The sequence below is a fragment of the Choloepus didactylus genome, chromosome 9, assembly GCF_015220235.1.
Source record: "Choloepus didactylus isolate mChoDid1 chromosome 9, mChoDid1.pri, whole genome shotgun sequence".
Classification (NCBI taxonomy): Eukaryota; Metazoa; Chordata; class Mammalia; order Pilosa; family Megalonychidae; genus Choloepus; species Choloepus didactylus.
In genome coordinates this window covers 91,872,821-91,893,275 of record NC_051315.1, presented here as the reverse complement: position 1 = coordinate 91,893,275, position 20,455 = coordinate 91,872,821, and the positions used below count along the sequence as shown (strand labels likewise).

The 20,455-nt window shown below is 38.0% G+C and overlaps 1 protein-coding gene across 2 annotated transcripts; it reads left to right on the top strand.

Annotated features, from left to right (window-relative positions):
• The first annotated feature begins 793 nt into the window (after positions 1–793).
• KCTD18 (potassium channel tetramerization domain containing 18) lies at positions 794–19,342 on the top strand. Of its 2 annotated transcripts, none has more exons than XM_037850351.1 (7): positions 794–881; positions 3,314–3,550; positions 6,168–6,379; positions 8,456–8,649; positions 9,317–9,411; positions 15,523–15,625; positions 17,697–19,342. In XM_037850351.1, exons 2-7 carry the CDS (start codon positions 3,382–3,384, stop codon positions 18,196–18,198), a joined length of 1,275 nt encoding a protein of 424 aa, XP_037706279.1. In that variant the 5' UTR covers positions 794–881; positions 3,314–3,381; the 3' UTR covers positions 18,199–19,342. The 2 variants fall into 2 exon arrangements, with proteins under 2 accessions (XP_037706279.1, XP_037706278.1); XM_037850350.1 differs by having other exon boundaries at positions 810–881; positions 3,311–3,550.
• The last annotated feature ends 1,113 nt before the right edge of the window (positions 19,343–20,455 follow it).

The following is a 20,455-nucleotide window of genomic DNA, read 5'->3' as shown; positions in this document are numbered from 1 at the left end:
TTATTCATTTATGTATTGTCTATGACTGCTTTCCTACTACAGCAACAAAGCTGAAACATATATGGTCCACAAAGCTTAAATTATTTACAGTTGCGCTCGTTACAGAAGAAACATTCTGACCTCTGCACTAGAATGTAAGCTCCAAGCCATGGGGACGTTGTCTCATCCAGTCTTTCCGTCGTAGTGTTCAGTAATCATAGGTTGAACAAACTATCCTTTCCTCTCAAGGCTAGTCATACCTGAAGGGGTAGGTGGGTTTATCTCTCATTAGCTTAGTTCCCTCTAAGACCATCTGATCTCCTGCTTCCTGCATAGCAATACATTCTTTCTCTCTTTGAAACCCAGTTTGTTATAGATTGGCTGTTATGCACAGGGGCAGAGAACTCCGCATTTGTTCGGTATGTTTATCAATATTTCAATATATTGATAAATCTTGACCTTGAGCAGCTCTGTTTGGAGGCAAGGAAGCGCCTTGAAGTAGGGGATAGAAGTCCTAATTCATCCTAACTCTTACCATTTATTAACTGACCCTGGACAATCCCAACTACCGTGGGCTGTTTCTTTTCTTCCTCTTTAAAACCAGCCTCTGAACGGACAAGATTATCCCCCCAGGATCCCGCTGCCTCCTCCTTTTCCTGCATAGTTCTTAGACCACCCCCCCACATCTCCCTCAGGCAGGTTCCTGACGTGCTGACCGAGGCGTGACCAGTCCGGGGCAGGGCTGGGGGCGGAGTCTTCCTGCAGCCGCCGGGCCGCGCCGCACGGGGGCGCTGCTGGGGCTGTTCTGTTCCACGAGTTGCCGAGCCGAGGAGGAAAGCGCTCACTTCCGTATCGGGCGCTGCGGCGTCCGGCTGCGGCGCTGAGGGCTGGGCCCGGCGCAGGTTAGTCTGGGATGCCGCTTGCCGGGGCCTGTCTGCGCAAAGAAGCCGGGAGCCGGGTGGGCCGCGGGCCCGGGAGGCGGCAGCGCGCACCCGAGGAGAGGGCCCGGGCCGCGCCAACACCAGCACTCTGGGCTGCAGGCTCGGGCTTTGGGCCGAATCGGGGTCTCGGGGCTGCTGGCAGATCCCGACGGGACTTTCTGGTTTTCCAGGACCCCCCCTTCCGTCCAGATTCGGAGGAGTGTGAACGCCTCGATCAGTGTTTATTAAAAGTGAGGAGAGTGTTTGCCAAAAATGCAAACCCCCGGCCTCTCCTCAGACGTCTTGACCCAGACTCTCTATGTGGCCCGGCAATGTGCATTTTCATTACGCGCCCCTGATGGTTCCGATGCAAGTGGTCGCCTTACTGCACTTTGGGAACATTGTCCCGGAGAGCCCGACACTCCCAAATAGCAGGGAGTCTCAGTTGATGCATATTAGGATGGGGCCTAGGGGGCGCCCCTGCTGGTCTGGCCTTGAAATGGTGATTGCTCTCTGCTTTGGGAGAGGCTGAGGGAGATGGGGTAGCTTGGAAAACAGGGTACTGCCGCGTTGCTGTTGCCACGGAGTCTTCAAACAGACAGATGTTTAGTGAGTGAAGGGCCCCATTCAGGAGTCGTAGGAGTGAAACGGAGCTCAAGGAGGCAGCGTGGGGGTGCGGCAAAGAAGCCCTTGGGGTTGATCCTGCTAACCTGGTTTGGGGCTGGTTCCACCACTCACTAGCAAGGCAAACCTAGTGTGGACTCTGCACACATCCCTCAGTCTCCACCCCCCACCCCCACCCCCGCCCCAGTGTCCTCATCTGTCAGTGGGGATGATAATTGCTATCTGATAGGGCTTCTGTGTAAAGTTAGAGGTAATGTCTGTCAAGTGTCTTGTACATAGTACATAGTCTGGCACATAGTAAGCATTCAGTAAATGGGAATTATTAAGAGTGGCAGAGACCCTGCTTTCCTGGGGCTCACAGACCCAAAGACTAGGGATTAAAAAAATGAGATAAAATGTGAATATAAGTACAAAGTATGTATGGAGAACTGTGCAAGGATTTGAACTGGAGGTTGCTTGGGAAGGCTGCGAGAAAAGTGAGGTTTGCCCAGGGCCTTGAAGAATAGATAGGGTTCCAGGTTGCTGGTAACTGGGACAGCCTGAATTGGTCCCATGCCATGCCTCGTGCCTCTCACACGGATCATTGGGGTGCTGCTCTCAGAACTTCTAGGCAGAGCCAAAAGTCACATAGATAAGTGTTTTTGAGGGCTGTACCTTTGGGCCATAGTGGTTTTATTCTGCTGACCATATTCAACACACATGGCCTTCCTCAGACCCTGATGGTGTCCCATTTTGTTGAAGCCTGACGAAATTGGATCATCCACAAAAATATCTTGGTTCATGAATTAGGCAAAAGTGAATTGATATTGACAGAGGGAAAGAGCATGGATGTATTTGAGCCTTGTAGCTAAAGTTTTTTCATCGCAGTATTGTTTCAGTTTCTGTAGACATGCCACAGTCACCGTGGTTCGTCTATCTCCAGAAGGGATTAAGAAATCCAATCCATAGATTTCCCCCAAGCTTCAGCCATTTTAGAGTGAAAAAGCCAGATGATTTAGAGGTGTTACTTGTTGTTCTAGACCAGTCTAGCTACTGGTGTACATAGAATTGATAAATTACATATTTTTTAATCACCTAACTTAAGAACTAAAATTACTATTGATAATCATTTCTGTTTGTTTTTGTAAACCTCTGGAATCAATATCAGGTATACACTTATGGTAAAATGTATTTAATTATAAATAATGTTTATCATTTATTGGGCACTTACTCTGAGTCAGACACTTCTACATGCTTTTTGTATGTTATATCAGTTATTCCTCTGCAAATCTTTTGAGGCAGGCACTATCACTACTTCAGTTTTACAGATGAGGGAATGGAGGCACAAAAAGATACATAATTTGCCCAAGATGCCAGAGCCAGTCAGTGGTGGAGCCTGGCAGCCTGATTCCAGGGTACTGACTTCACTGGAAGCCAGATGGCTCCCTCAGACTTACTGTAGTTAAAAAGATATGTGGACTGAAGAGCATAAGCATACGTCACCTTGCATCATGCTTTACATGTGACAGTCCATCCTCACAGGTATTATCTCATTTGATTCTTTAAACAAATCTTTTCGACAGCTATGATTTGATTGGTAATAGTTTATTATCTTTTACAAATCCTCTGCGCCAAAGTGTTCCAGCTTCTCAGCATATTGCAAACTTCTTTCACATTACATAAAATCCTTCAATTCAATATTGCTGGTACTGAGGAATTTGTTCCAAATCACATTAAAATGTATTATTTCATTATTTATTTAGTGTATACTTTGAGATGTCAGTTATGATTGTCCTTTGTTTTTACAGAAGGAAATTCCCAGGATCGCCATTGTTGCACAGTTTCTGAAAGTGTTTTGAGGCAAAACTTCAGGGAGTCCATGGGAGCAATGGAAGGCCGCAAGGCAGAAGAAGATGTGTTAGATATTCTTCGACTGAACGTGGGCGGCTGTATTTACACAGCCAGGCGTGAGTCCTTGTGCCGATTTAAGGACTCGATGCTGGCATCCATGTTCAGTGGTCGTTTTCCTCTAAAAACAGATGAGTCAGGTAAATGTCTAAAAGTCGATAAGCGTGATCATGAACATTCTTTTAAATAGGAGTCTAGTTTGAATTTCCTTTGATTTTCCTGATTATAACAGAATGTATTAGATCAGTATATTAATTACTGAGATCATTGGGGCTGTTTAGAGATTCATTAAGTACATGTAGGAATTAAACACCAGTTCCTGAAATCTGTGTTACTGTTGTTAAAAGTTGACAAAGGAGTGAGAGTACATAAAGGCCAATTATCATGTCCTAATTTTAGGGATTAATTACATTTTGAAAGTATTTATATTCAAGCAACTTAATGGGTAAAGAGGCTGATGAAATATATTGGCTTCTCTATGTTCCTCATGTTAGAAAATGTATTTCTGTGGAGAAAACAGCTGCCCTCATAGCTGACAGAGCGGTTATCATAGGTGTAGAATTAGTGTTAAACTTCCTACCTAGTCTATCTATGTTGTCCTGTTGTGTAGGCTGGTGTATATGCCTGACAAAACATCAGTGCAGTAATACCACAAAGTGGTGTTTCAGAAGGAACTTTAAAAACACAAGGGGCTTGTCTCTCTATTTTGAGTGCTCTGGGGTTAACTGAATCTACAGTTAGTTCTAAATAAGTGTTATAAACACAAGTGAGGCTTTTTCCACTATCTTAGGGGATCTGGAATTTATAGAACCTACTCTTGGTTCTGTATTAGAGGAGAGGGAATGAAGAGTTTTGAGCATGAGGAGTTGTTCTGATGTTAATATCCCGGGGTCTTGAGAGGTTGCTGTGCCAGCTGAAGGGCAGGTAGAATAATGGAAAAATCACCAATGGCTGGTGCCCAGGCCATCATGCCCAACTGGGCAGAAAGGTAGCTGGTGAAAGATGGCAAGCAGGGATTGAGTTTTCTTTTTTGCTTCCCAGTACTGGTGTTTTACCTTCTTAATCCCTTCTTTGTCTAAGCAGATTAAGAGAGGAAAGGAATTATTGAGTATCCCCACAAAGAGGTAGTTTTTATAAAATTCTACTTAATTGTCTAAGAAAAGTCTTTTATTTCACAAAGCGTACCAGTATAGCATTTCTTCTTTTTTAAAATTTATGTACAAAGTGACTAACCTAACAATTGTAAGCATATGGCATGGCTGGCACTGGAAACCCCTGCCTTGTAATGTCTTTGATATGCAAACACTGGACGTGATAATGAGCACCTGTTATGTCTTCTTGCTGGGCTGGGGTTAGGGGTAAGCTTCCATTTCTACCAGTAGTCTCAGGTCTTCTTGGCTTTTGCGCTGGGAATATACTCAGTGCACCTAAAATTCCAGGTGGAACTCAGAATAGATTTTCCCATGTGTTGGGTGAGAATACAAAGGGCCAATACCGCTACTGTTACTGGACCAGGTGGTGGATCCTTTGCCTGATGAGCTCAGATGACCAATTCCTGAGACACTGGGGATTCAAAGAGAGAGTTTATTGCTAAGTGCGAAGCAGGAGAGCAGATGGCCTATTGGCCCAAAAATCTGTCTCCCCAAACTGCAGTAATTCTGGTAGTTATATAGTATTAAAAGAGGGCAGGTTTTAAGATAATGAGCACAATGGCTGAAGATGACAGGTTAGAGATGATGTAATTATTGAGCTTAGGCAAATTGATTACATGCTTAGTCACAGAACATGCTTGGTCACAGAATGCATATAAGAAAATGGTGGCCTTAATATGATGGGCATGATTTTTAGTATTATAATGAGGTATAGGTGACTTACAGGTTAAAGTCTGAGTTACTGTGCCTTTTAGGAGGGCACATTTTGGTTAGATCCAGCTTTGGTTATCAAGATAACTTTGGACTTGGGGTAGGTTAGTTCTGGGCTGACCCGAGACCCTTCATTAATAAACATTAGGGGCTGTCTTTAGTGATCATCAGACTCTAAAGTCAAAAAACGGAATAAAATGGGTACAAGTGAAGGTTAGTCACAAGATTTTACAGTCACAAGGGCACAAGATAAAGAATATACAATCATTATCAGAGATCAAGAGATAACTGAGTTCAGAGATTTCAGTTATTTCTGTCTACTCTAATATACCAAGCATAAAAAGGGATATCTATATAATGATTCAGTAATCATAATCATCCCTTAAATCCTAACTTCTCAGGTATACTAGCCCATACAATCTCTGTGGAAAATTAGAAGAAGGTCCCCCTTTATTCAGGAATTACAGCTCTGTGCTAGGGCACTTGGCATGGTGAACACAGCATGGGCTGGATTTCAGCCCACTTGCCTCTTTTTCCTGGCACTGTTATGCAGACCCACCCACACAGGCAAACATGGTGACCCTGGTGTTGTATGTTTCCATTCATATCTATATGCAATGCTATGGAAATACAGGTGACTTTCCCAGAATAGGAATATTACCTGTTTGTAAGCTGAGGGTTACTTGTATGTCATGTTTGTTGCTCCAGTAAAGAATCAATCAGAAGTCTAGCCTAGTTTGATTGGCTGAACCTATTTGAACACCAGTTGTTAACTTTTGTGAGAAAAAACATTTCTAATTCTAGAGGACCTCGGACTGATTTTAGTTTGACTTGTTGAAATTTTATTGATGGTCATAATATGTATGCAACAATATTTGAACTGAATGTTTCCTAGGGGCTTGTGTTATTGACCGTGATGGACATCTGTTTAAATTCCTTTTGGATTACCTTCATGGGGAAGTTCAGATTCCCACAGATGAGCAAACCCGTGTTGCCCTGCAGGAAGAGGCTGATTACTTTGGCATCCCATATCCATACAGCTTGTCCGACCACTTGGCCAATGAAATGGAGACATATTCTTTAAGGTCAAATATAGAACTTAAAAAGGTCTTGACATTTTCTCCAGTTTTAAAATATGTATGTTTATTATGCACAAAATAACATATATTATTTTTCCTAGCCTGTGTTGTCACATAAACCAAATGTGAAACAGTCTTGCATTTTATAATTTTTAAAAGACGTTTTAAAATTACTACTACTCAACTTTATTAGGCCAAAATTCCATTCTAAAAAAGTTATTACATTGACACTCCAAGGTTTATTGAGTTTATATTCCTCATTGAAAAGTTAGTGTTTTTGATGGCTATTTTGCACAACTGTTTTGCTCCTTTTTTTTAAAGAAAAATACTTTGTCTGTGAGAGTATTACTTTATTTTCTAAAATGACTTTTTAAAGAGAATGGCCATGATGAATAAAAGATTGTATAAAATCTCTCACCTGATTTAGTGAGTGTAACTTTGTTACTAAATTAAAACATTAGTTTGATTAATTCACTTTGAGATCATTAAGTCTTTTTTTTTTAAGATTCTTCTCTTTTAATCACATTTTAAAGATCTTTGAAAAGCTTGAAAACCTTCATTATCTGTTTTTTTTTATTGTTAAGTATTGTATTTGCTGTTGGTACATTTGGTCATTTATGAAAAATATTGTTCTTAGGTAATTAAGAATAATATTGTTACCAGGTAATTGTTAATAGTGAAAACTGATTGGAACCAGTTTGAATCACTTTGATTTGAATTCAGTCTTTAGGAGAGTAAACTGACAGCATGGTTATTAGAAATGCAACATGATGAGAAAAGTTCATTTGGTTCTAGATCACTTTCAGGAACTTAAATAGTTATATGGATTGTTACTGCAGTTATTTTTAAATCGGGTTGTCAAGCACTAGCCTTCTCGCATTGTGTGCCACATCTGCAGAATGGGGCTCAGAATACCTGACTGGAAGGTTGAGACGTGTTAACATTCATCTCTTAAAGTCCCAACTCTATCAGTGTTTTGTTCCTTGTACTCTAAAGAGGACATCGTATGTACACATTCATTCTGCCAGTTGAATATATTTCAGATATGTAGCCCTGTACTAGGAACTGTGTGGGACAACAAAGAAATACAGCATACAGTCCTTGCCCCTGAACAGTTTGTAACATGATTGAGAATTCTTACAGATGTGCAGGTAACTTTAAAAACCAGTACAAGAGTTAGATAACAATACAAGATGAAAATGCAAGACATTTTAGGCCCCTGTTTTCATTCATCAATTCAATAAGTACTAAGCATCTCCTTTGTGTCAGGTGCTACTCCAGGCACTTGGGATACATCAGTGAACAAAACAGGCAAAAGTCCCTGTCCTCTTGGTTCCTATGGAAATAATGTCAGTTCTCCCAGGGAAGGTCCTTGCCAATCCACTGGGTGAAGCCCTTCTGCTCTGTCCTTTTGGCACCTTGTAGTCGCATCTGGTAGCATTTATTACACTGTTTGGTGATGATTTGATATAGGTCTGCATTAGATATAGGCTCTAGAAGGGCAGGGCCCTGCCTCTTGCTCCCCAGTATATCCCCAGGACCTGAGATAGTATTTGGCACATAGTAAATATAAATACTTAATATTCAAGTGAATGAAAAAATGTATAGGTAGATGAATGCCAGATGAGTTCAGTGTAAAAGAACAAGTTAATCTGGTTAATTCATAATTAGATTTGGAGTTAAAAATTAAGGATCAACCATAGATACTAGTGAGTAGAAGGTGAAAGGAAGATTGCATCAAATGGGAAGTTTGGGGGAAAATATTCTAAAGGGAAAAGGAAAGTTCTAACTTGCACTTACATGAAAATTATTAAATTAAAAGTGATGTTGGCAGTGAGGCCAAAGGGGAGGAAAGAAAGTGGAATTTCCATGGGGAAAGGGATTCTCTAGATGTAAAGGTGTTAGGTTTTGGGGCAGTAATTTTGTGATTTTTATTCCTCCCTCAAAATTCAGCAAATGCATGTTTGGTTTTTAAAGAATAGGCTGAACTTTATAATCTTTTTATTCCCCCTCTGACCAGTTGCAACTTTATATGAAAATAATACAGCAAATTCATTTTTACTTTACTCTAGAATTAAATTCAAATATGTATTTTTTGCTGCAGGCTTTAACAGACTTCTGTGATTCATATGGTTTAGTTTGCAATAAACCAACAGTTTGGGTTCTTCACTATCTTAACACATCTGGTGCAAGCTGTGAGAGTAGAATTATTGGTGTATATGCCACAAAAACTGATGGAACAGATGCTATTGATAAACAGCTGGGAGGAAGAGTTCACAGCAAAAGCATTTTTAAAAGGTATGTCCAAATTTAAATATGGAAAGGAGCAAAATAAAGCCTCGGTCTCTTCTAAGAGTTGTTACTGAATGGAATATGGGCTTGGCTAGAAAAGACCATCAACACTTCTCAGCAGGCAGAGTGTGCCATCGTAGCTGTAGAGATAGGCCTGCCTCATGAGAGATTAAATTTAGGAGACCATTTCACATAAACTACAAGCCATCTACGTGATCTAGTATAGTGGTTCTCCATGGGGGAGTGTGCATCAGAATCCCATGAAGGGCTTTTTAAAAACAGAAGAGAAAAGCCACATGCCTGGTGTCTCCCCTCGACCATAGTTTAAGGGTAGGAGCACTGGTCTAGGAGTCAGCCAGCCCGTACCACAGTGCCCTCTTCTGTGAAATGATGGACTTCTCCAGTCCCTTCCAGCTTTAAAATTCTATGACTTGAATATGCCAAATTTTTAAGGCTTACTCTCTTAAGAATATTTTACCTGTAATCTTATTTACACTGGTCAATTCATTTCACAAACTTTTTTTTTGCTTAAGGGCCACCAAAGAATAGCTGTTCAAAACCTGTGCATTTTTTTCCTTAATTAAGAAGCACTTATTGAGTGTCTATTAGGAATACACATGTACGCACATTCTTAGCCGGAGAGTATATTTTCATTATTTTTCAATATTTCTAGAGAGGCGGGGAATAATGTTCAGTACATCTGGAGCTATTACTCAGTAGCAGAATTGAAGAAAATGATGGATGCCTTTGATGCCTGGGAAGGAAAAGGTACAGTGCAATTTTTTTTTTTTTTTTTTTAATTTTGTGGCAGCAAGTAGACCTTTTCTTAATAAGACAAAATAAAATCAAATCCTGCATTTCTCTTTTTGGAAAAGTATGTGTTTGTTTTTGTGTGTGTGTCAGGGTATTTGACCTCATGGTAACATTGAGGCAGTTTTACTTACAAAGCTTTTAGCCCTGTGATGTTATTAAGAGTTTGTAATTAAATTACCTGCAATATGTTTCTGCTGGTTTTACTTATTTAGTTCAATTAAACAAGAGTTTATTTAGCAATTACTATGTATCTAGCATTGCCCTAGGAAATATATTTCTAAATTTAGTATAAAATGTATAACCAGGAAAGGGAGAGAAAATGGAAGTATGCTGGGAAAGACAACTAAAAAGCTTTTGTAAAACAATTAAAATAATCTTACATGCTTAGTTTAAAAATTGTCCATTTTTACCAAGCTGCTTATATGAACATTGATAATAGTATCACTGTTTAAAATTCAGTGTGATAAGTAGGCTACATTCAGTATCTCTTGGTCTTAAAACAATTCTGAGTCTCAGAGAGTCCACATCACTTGTTTGAGGATCTCAGAGGAGTAACTGTTCTGTGCCTAGGTACATTGTTTTCTTAATTAACAAACATGTATTGAGTGACTATTAGAGGCCAAATATTAAAATCAGCTCTAAAATTGGGTCCAAAGATAAATAAGACACATCTCAGTCCTCCAGTGATCTTAAAGGCTAGAGGAAACAGATACTGCAAGTCACATAAGAGTGAATAAAAGGAGAGAAGAGAAGCTCTGAAGGAAGAGCCTTTTAAAGACTCCGTCAGCTGGTCCTCCTGCAGGCCGGGTGCTTGCATCAGCCGTTCTTCCTTCCTTCAACTTTCCCTCCCTCACGTTCCTTCTTTTTCCTTTCCCATCAAAGCTCTCAGGCAGACAGGAAGAAGTATATTAATGAAAGAACTGCTATTTTCTTTAAGCTTATTATTTTAGATTTATTTTACTTTAATAAACTTATGCTTGAGGAGGAACAAACCCATGGTATTCTCTGGGTCTTTTTTTGTGCCTCCTGACTGGCAGGATGCTCAGGCGGCTTTGGCAGGGCCCAGGCTTGGCTTCTTTTTCTACTGATTTAGGAAGCAGAAATGGATAACTGAGATCACTGTCCTTTGCAAAGCCTGTGACTGGATTTTAATTTTTAGAACACATGGAATAATGGAGCATCACTGTTATTTAACAGAATTCTGGAAGGCCTGTGGAAAGCCATAACACAAGAAACAGAAGTAAGAGAAGAACCATTGGAAGGGAGAAGATAGTCAGTGTTATTTGTGGACAATATGTCTTTAGAGAAAGCGCCAAATTTTTAGATGATGATTTTAATTTTTAATGACTAGCTGGATATAATATAAGTATAGAAGGATCAGTGGCTTATCTATGCTAAATCATTTAGAAATTCTAGGAAAAAATCCCATTCATCACAGCAATAAACAAAACAGAGAATAACTAGGACTACCCTACCAAGAAATGCTTAGGTATTTTCTGAAGAAAACTGCAAAAATATGTCTATGTGTCGCCTTCCATCCATCTGTCCATCCATCCATCCGTCTCTAAAAAACAAGGCATGAAGATAATGATAAGATATATTGTGGTCCTAAATGGGGAATCTGAATATTGTAAAGATGTCATTCTTCTCAGATTAAATTAGGGGTTTAACACAATTCCTACCACACAATCTCAATGGAACTCTTTGAAAATCTTGAAAAAATGAGTCTAAAATTCTTCTTAAGGGATGGACAGGTGAAATAGCCAAGAACTTTTTTTTTTCTAATTAGAGAAGTTGTGGTTTTACAGAAAAATCATGCATAAGATACAGGGTTCCCATATACCACCCTATTATTAACACCTTGCTTTGGTGTGGTACATTTGTTACAATTGATGAAAGCTAATTTTTATGATTATGCTATTACCTATATTCCATGGTTTAACTTAGGATTCACTGTGTTTTGCAATTCCATGGATTAAAAAAAAATTTTGTTCTAGTAACATACATAGAACCTAAAATTTCCCCTTTTAACCGTGCTCAAACATATAGTTCAGTGCTCTTAATTACATTCACAATGTTGTGCAACCATCACCACCATCCATCACCAAAACTTTTCCATTGTCCCAAATAGAAACTCTGTCCTTTTTAAGCCTTAACACCCTATTCCCTACCCCCACCCTGTCCTCTGGTAACCCATATTCTAGATGCAGACTCTATGAGTTTGCTTATTCTAATTAATTCATACAATATTTGTCATTTAGTGTCTGGCTTATTTCACTCAACATGATGTCGTCAAGGTTCATCCATGTACTCACATGTATCAGAACTTCTTTCCTTTTTTATGGCTGAATAATATTCCATTGTGTATATATACCACATTTTGTTTATCCATTCATCGATTGATGGACACTTGGGTTGCTTCCATCTTTTGGCATTTGTGAATAATGCTGCTGTGAACATTGGTGTGCATGTATCTGTTCGAGTCCTTGCTTTCAATTCTTTTAAGCATATATCTAGAAGTAGGATTGCTGGGTTTATGGTAATTCTATACTTAACTTTCTGAGGAATGTCCAATCTGTCTTCCTCAGTGGCTGCACCATTTTACATTCCCACCAGCAATGAATGAGCATTCGTCTTTCTCTACATCCTTTCCAACATATGTAATTTTCATTTTGTTAAAAGTACCCCTTTTAGTAGGTACGTAATGTTATCTCATTGTGGTTTTGATTTGCATTTCCTTAATGGCTAATGATGTTGAGCATCTTTTCATGTGCTTTTTGGCCATTTGTATATCTTCTTTGAAGAAATGTCTATTCAAGTCTTTTGCCCATTTCTTAATTGGGTTATTTGTCTTTTTGTTACTGAGTTGTAGGATTTCTTTATATATTCTGTCTATTAAACCCTTATCAGATATGTAGTTTCCAATTATTTTTTCCCATTGTGTAAGTTATCATTTTATTTTCCTGATAAAGTTCTTTGATATACAGAAGTTTTTAATATTGATGAGGTCCCATTTATCAGTTTTTTTTCTTTTATGGCTTGTGCTTTGGGTGTAAAGTTTAAAAAACCATTGCTTAACACAAGGTCCTGGAGATGCTTCCCTACACTTTCTTCCAGGATTTTTATAGTTCTGGCTTTTATATTTAGGTCTTTGATCCATTTTGAGTTGATTTTTCTTTATGTATGAGGTAGGGAAGCCAAGAACATTTTGAGAAATAGAAGTAATTAGGTGTATGGGTTTAGCTCTATTTGACAGTAAAACATCTTATAGATCTATAATAATAAAAACCATATGTTTCTGGTACAAGAATAACACGTAGAAATTAAGAGCAGACTGCCGTAAAGTTAAAAGGATGAAAATACTATGTGGAGAGTATTAAATATTGGTGAAAAAGGGATAGCTTATTTAATAAGTAATTGAGAAGTATGTTAACTTCTTGGGAGGAAAAACAAAACTTTAACTTCATATCATTTATCAAAATAAGTCCAGTTGGATTTATGAATGAAAAAGAAACCGTAATAAACTAAAAGGAAATTTAAGCAAATGATTTTTTTAATAGGGAAATAAATTATAAGCCTAAAATAAATCACAAATACAAAAGTTGATAAATTTGATTACAGAATATCTAAAGTATAAAAACTTTAAAATATAAAACTATAAGTAAAATTAAAAGACTAATAAATAGCTAGAATAATTAATATTCTACTAATTGGATAGTAACTTACTATGCTTAATCTAGAGAAGGATTATTCACATTAATTAGAAAATAAACTTGACCCCTACTACAAAAAACTGTGCAAGGAAAATGAACAGAAAATTTGCAGAAAAGGAAATAAACATGTGGCGGTGGTTTCAACCTTATTATTTATTAATAAATATAAATTAAATTAGAACTATTTTTTACAGACCAAATTAGTAAATATCTTTCATGCATTCCTGGCAGGGGTAAAAATTGATATAACTTTTTTGGAAAATAATTTGTTAGTATACATCATTGCATCATAATTATTCATATTTGACCCAGTGATTAATTATACTTCTAGGAATCTACCTTAAGAACATAATCAAATGCAGACAAAGGCTTCTGAACAGAGATATTCAATTAAGTGTTATTCATAGTAGGGAAAATAAAACAATCTAAACATCTGCTAATAAGGGATTAAATGCATTTTGGCATATCCACAAGATGGAATAAAATATAGCCATTAAAATTATCTTTAAATAACTTTTTGCATAGATAAATGTCTTTTATAAAATATGAAGTGATAAAAAGTAGGAGGCAAAATTAAAGTGTTTAAATTACGTGCATATCATACAACTGAGAAAAGATTCGAATGAAATACGTCAAAATATCATGAGCCATAATTCCTGGTTATAGGATTAGGAGGGATTTTTATTTTCTTGTTTGTACTTTTCTATTTTCTTTAGGATTTCTGCAATGAATATGAATTACATTATAGGCAGGAAAAAATGAGTTATTAAACCAATTGTGGTAAATCCTCTACAACAGACTACTAACTCAGCAGTAAAAAGAAATGATAAATAAATGATAAATAAAAAGAAATCATTGCTGCGCACATCAACATGGATGAATCTTCAAAGCATCATGCTAAACAAAAGATGACATATTATGTGATTCCATTTATATGACATTCTGGAAAAGGCAAAACTATAGGAAATGGAACGGAGGGCACTGACTGCCTTGGGGTACTAGGGAACTTTTTGGAGTGAGAAAAATGTTCTGTATCTTAATTGTGGCTCTAGTTACATGACTATACATTGGTCAAAACTCATTGAACTGTATACTTCAAAAGAGTGAATTTTGTTTTATGTACATTATACCTTAGACTTAAAAAAAAACAAAACATTAATGGAGACGATTCAGGAATGATTTTGTAGCATATGTAGGTTTTGGAGCATGATCAAACAGTTCTAGAAAATTATTGTCTTAAGAAGAGGTTCATAGAGTTGAGTATTGAGCATATCTAGTATATTTAATAATTTATATGCCTGGCTTGGTAAGTTGATTATTATTATCATAACATTAAAAATGATAAAAAGAAGACACCAAATCCATTCGTGGTACTTCTAAGATTACTTTTATTTATTTATTTATTTTTAGCACCAAGCAGTTTATATTCAACATCATTCTATTGTTCTATCATATCACCTCTAAGTCATTCCAAAACACTTTTGTCACTCCAATCTGCTTTCTGTTTCTATGTATTTATCTATTCTGGATATTTCATATAAACGAAATCATACAGTATGTGACCTTTTGTTTCTGGCTTCTTTCACTTAGAATAATGGTTTCGAGGTTCATAAGGTTCCATTTTTCAGCTTTCAATTAGAAACATAACATTTAAAAGCTAAAATGAATTTGAATAGGATCCAGTCCCAAACACATGAACTCAGATTATTGGTTCCTTTTTGAAAGGGTGCATGTAGGGTAGTGCTATCTCCTGTCTGTATAGCAGTTGTCATTTACAGATTTGATGGTTGTAGCAATCCAGTGAGGTAGGCAGGACAAATGTTCTAACCCCCAGTGTCCAAAATTAATACTACTACCAACACTATGGCTGATAATCAAGGCACTGCACACTTACTGAGTGCTTAGTCTGTGTCAGGCCCTGGTCTGATCACTTTGCATTTATTAACTCATTTAATCCATACAACAATCTTGCAAAGTATGTACTGTTATTATCCTTTCCCAGGTGAGAAGATCTGGGCACAGAAAGGTTAAATAACTTTCCCAAGGTCACGCGATAAGTGAGTGACAGATGTGGGAAGCAGACCCAGGCAGCCTTGGCTCTGGAGTCTGTGCTCCCAACCAGCACACTCAGCTGCAGGTGTAACAGCCTGCTGACTTTTCTCAGCTAAGAAGTGGCAAAGCCAGGGCTGGTAGCCAGCCCTCCCTAGACCCAGGTTACTGGCTGTGCCACTTTCCTGCATTCATCAAAAGGAAGGCAAGAACCTCAGACTCTTTCTGCCGGGTCTGATGGGAAACGGTGTTGCTGAACATTTTGCAGAGGACAATGGCTCTCTTAATGATGTCTTTCCTCCAGGTGTTAGCTACTGGCGGGTGCCTCATGAACTGATAGAATGTTGGACTCTGGAAGAGCGTCCTCTACTTGGAAGCCTGCGACACATGGCCCCAATTCGAAAAAGGTTATCTGTGCTCTTTGGATTATTTGTTTTTTTTTTCATTTGTGAACTGTATTTTTACTGCCTTTATGAAGTGGAAATGAATAATGGCTCTTGGTCTTACTAAGCTTAATTAATCACCTAGATGAATATTTTGCCTAACTATCAAAACATAAATCTAGAAAGATAAATGCAAAGTTACTACAACTGTTTAAAAAGTGGGATAAATTCTCTAAAATTGGTTGTGTAGTATGTTCTTTTTGGAAGAGTATGATTTAAAAAAATACTGGTGGGACACATTTTTGGTTGTCCCATCCTGAGGGGTTGGGGAGGATGCTACTGGCATCTAGTGGTTAGAAGCCAGGAATGCTGCTAAACTTCCTACAGTGCACATCCCACAATCCACAATAGGGAATTGTCAGGCCCAACTTGTCAATCATACCAAAGTTGAGAAGCCTTGGTCTAGAGTCTAGTGGAAGACACAGACTGAAAACAAAGCAAGCAGGAGTGGTTTTATGGAGACTCTCCTCCGTGTTAGTTATCTTTCCTCTGGGAATCTGTTAATCATCTTTTAACTGTATGTTTTGGTTTGCTAAAGCTGCCAGAATGCAATATACCAGAAATGAATTGGCTTTTACAATGGGGAGTTATTAAGTAAGTTACAAATTTGCAGTTCTAAGGCCATGAAAATGTCCAAAGTAAGGCATCAAGAGGTAGATACCTTCTTTGAGGAAAGGCTGGTGGCATCCAAGGTTCCTCTGACACATGGGAAGGCACTTGGTGATGTCTTCTGGTCCTTTTTCTCCTGGGTTCTGGTTCCAAAAAATGGCTTTCTCGCAGGGAATTTTCTTTCTTAGCTTCTTTGAGCTGTCTTCCAAATATCTCTGTCTTTTATCCTCTCATGGAGGGCTCCATCAAGGGTATTAAGACCTACCTTGAGTGGGCGGGATCACATCTCCATTGAAACAACCTAATCAGAAGATCCCATCACCCACTATAGGTCTGCCCCCACAGAATGGATTAAAAAAAACATAGGCTTTTCTGGGGTACATACTAGATTCAGATCAGCACACCATGACTTAGAAGCACTGTGAGGTCCTGAAAACCCATCTGACCCACCAGAGAAAATGTAATTATGATCAGTAGAGTTTTAGGATTGAATATCTTATAATCATATTCTTTGCTGTATATGGTAATTCTCAAATAACCAGGCTGTTAGGGTCCCATTTACAAGAATCAGAGTTCACTATATGTTTGTGTTCTCCTCTGAAAACACAATAATGCTTTGTGAAAAAGAGAAGACTTGGAGAATTGGTGTTATACTTCATGTAAGGGAGGTGGTTTTTGTAAAGTGGAAGGAGCAGGTTTTCGACAGTGGTTGTTTGGCAGGTCATCTTTTTAAATGTTCCTCCTTTAGGTTTTTTTATAATGAATGGTAAACTCAGTTCAGGAATTGTTGACGTTTTGTCCAGTGTTTCTCAAAAGCATGTAGCTTTACCAAGGGTGTAGTCATTCTAGCACTTCTCAAAACATATTCCACAGAATGCTAATTTTACTGGATATCCAAGGTTAATTTCATTACAGAATGATTGGGAAGTAATGAATCCTGCTGAGTTTTCTTTACTGTAGGCCTTCTTCAAACTTTTGATTTGCTAATATGGTTGATAAAGCTCCAAGAGGAGAATAAAATATGCAGTAGCATTTCCCAAATTTATTTGACTGTGAAATCCTTTTTTTTCCTCAGCAAATCTCTTGAAACTGCTGTTTTGGGAAAAAACAACTTACACTATTCCCAGTTGTCCTCTATTTCACATTAGGACACTCAAGAACAGAGTTATTCTCTGTTACTCTGAGTTACATCATGTTATTCTCATGTAACCCTCCAAATTTTAAACTTGTTAGAAATAATGTGCAATTTTTTAAAAAGTTTGTCTTTTAGGAGATTAGCAGTGTGTATTCAATTGAAATGATCCTTTGTAAACTTGCTAATTTTTGAGAAAAACCTTTTTGTTAACCTTGAAGACAAGCTTCAGAGATGTTTTCATTAATAGTTGAAACTGGAAATGCTAAAAATGGCATGCTTTTGTATTTATAGGCGCCTGATAACTTTAAATGAAGAGGAGGAAGAAGGTGTGAACTGTAAGATTGGTCCCAAGCCAGTAAGATTTTTGGGCCCATCCACAAGCACCCAAATTAAAGTCAAGAACTCAGCGTCGATCCGGGTGTCTCCAGCTGGTGCTGCCCAGGCCTGGTCTGGAGAGACAGCAAACCGGCCTCAAAGCCCCGGCGACCGGAGGGCAGCGCCGCGCTCTGCACTGTGGAAAGCCCCAGCAGCCCCGTCAGCGGAGTCTCAGGCTTCCGGGGGAACCCGGAGAGCTGAAAATGGAGCGCCACACCCACCCCCAGCAAAGGTCCTGCTCTCTGACAAGAAGGCCACACCCCATCGAGTGATAAAACTGAAGCGGACTCCACTGTATGCGGCCGTGCCCTCCTTGCCCTCCTCCACCCCGGTGCACCCCACAAGCTCCCCTGGGCTGCCTCCTCCTTCCAGCACTTTGGGTGTGCCCACTGAAGACGGGAAAGGCAAGAATGATTGATAAAAAGTGCAGACCTGCAACTTCCTGCTTGTCTCCCAGAGTTTCTAACCCTTTGATTCAAATAACTGACTCCATTAACTTGATGGTAGAGGTGAAAACTTAGGTTTATATTTTGGATAATTATGGGAAAAAAGGAATTGTGTGAAGTAGGAATGGAGGGGAGAGTGTAAGTGGTTTACTTTCTGTTTTCCAAACTTTTAAATGATTATTTATTTAGGGACTGTTTGTATTTTAGGTTTTTTATTTTTTTAATGGTTTGCTGGTATTAAGGCAGCAAAACAATACAGCAAAGTAATCACTAGAGAAGTTGTCTGCTTTTTGCTGAAGTAATTATAGACTATGTGCTTTTACAGTGTTCCTTATTGCAGCCCAGGGAGAGAGAGGAGTGAGGCTTGGGCTTAGATATTCCCATCCGGTGAAATGGAGGGAGGGTGATATTAGTGCTTTCCTATCCTATATCACAGCCAAGAGAGATTTGAGAGGGGAAAATGTAGACAAGTTGTTCTCAGTCTCTAAAGGCAATATGAAAAGAAACGATGGGGAGGGGAAAAAAGAAAACTCAAGATCACACTTTGACTCTCATTTAATTGAACTGTTTTCTTCTGAAAATTGTCTTTTCTTACTGTTTTCCTTTAGCAGATTAATTTATATGTCACAAGAAGATTTCTTGGGATAAGAACTATATGAAGCATTTGAAATGAATCATTAAAATATCTTATTTTAATTTGAATATGAAGTTGTGAAAGCACTTTTGAAAAAGAAAAGTTAAAAGTTTAACTTTTTAACTAAAGTTAGTATTTGTTTTCCAGAAATGGCCATCAAAGAGGCAGTCGGATTATTCAGTATGATTTTTTATGCCTAAAATTTCCATGTAACTTGAATTTAATATTTTTAAACAGAATATTTTGATTAATCCTCTATTTTTTCATGACTATTCAGTTGTGTGTATTTACTCTTACATGTTATGTTTTATAATTGGAGCACATATTTCTACCTTCAGTGAACAGTATGCCTTCAGTGTGTTAAAAATAAATTCATAAAGCCGGGCACTTTTTACTCAAATGATTATCATTGTACTTGCATTGCTTTGAAAGAGTAAAATAAATATCCTGAAAACCATTACTGTTTTATAAAATAAAGTAAAACTTTTTCATAAAGATGACTTTTTTGTGTGTGAATGTATTTACTTAAGCCTTGGAGCCCTTTAGTAGTTGAAAAGTTTGTCAGTTTATATAGGTTATCTATTTCTGCTTGCAAATTGCTTTCTTGCCTAGATAATGTATGAAATAAATTAAACTAATTTTAGATAATTACAGAAATCCTAGTAGCTTTTAAATAAATGGTTTATTTGCTTAAAAAATTATTATTCTATTGAAGATCCATAAATTACATTCTCTGTGGACTATATAAAATACCCACCTTTGAAAAATAATATAGAAAAATATTATAGCGAGTCCAGGCATTCTGAATATCCAAGACTGCAGTGAACTTTCAGAACAAGCAATCAGGACATTATTAGTATTGCTGGATAGAGGACATTTTGGGTTGCTATTACATATAAAAATTTTTATACTAATAAACATGTATTATGTGTATTTTATACATAATAAACATTTATCTGGAAAGGAAACATGTTGAAGATTAATCATGAGTATTCGGTCAACAGTCTCCATTTCTTCATATCTAGTATTTTAAGGGAAGTACATTTAGCAGATTTAGCCTTTACAAAAAAGAGTATTTTATGGAGTAACTACTGGAGCCTCAGGCAGCAGAGTTGGGGAAGGGACAAATGGCTTTTCATAGGTATTGGGATTCGAAGCCAGCTCAGGATGCTCAAGCAACTTGAACATTATTTTATTTGGACTTGGTTCCCTGAGAGTTAAGTTAATTTTACCATGAAAGAATATTTTCCCTAATAGCAGACTCTGTACAAATATAAAAGAGTTGGTAACTGAAAATACCCATTGCTTTTCCTGAAAATAAAAAAAAGAAAAAGAAAAAAGGCAAGTATACTTCCAATAGTGAGTTAGTAGCATTACTTTTGAGCAGTAGGTTTACGCAGTTGCCAGATCAGAGGACCCAGTAGACATTCTTAGTGGGGAATAGGATATTAAGTGTTGCTCATACCATAAGAGATAACTGCATGTGACTTTCCAGGTAATCTGTGTGTTGAAAACTGGTTTGCCTGCCCTGATTAAAATCAGAAAGGTATAATGCGGAGACCAGAAGGCTGGCAATGGAGACCCATGGAAGGATT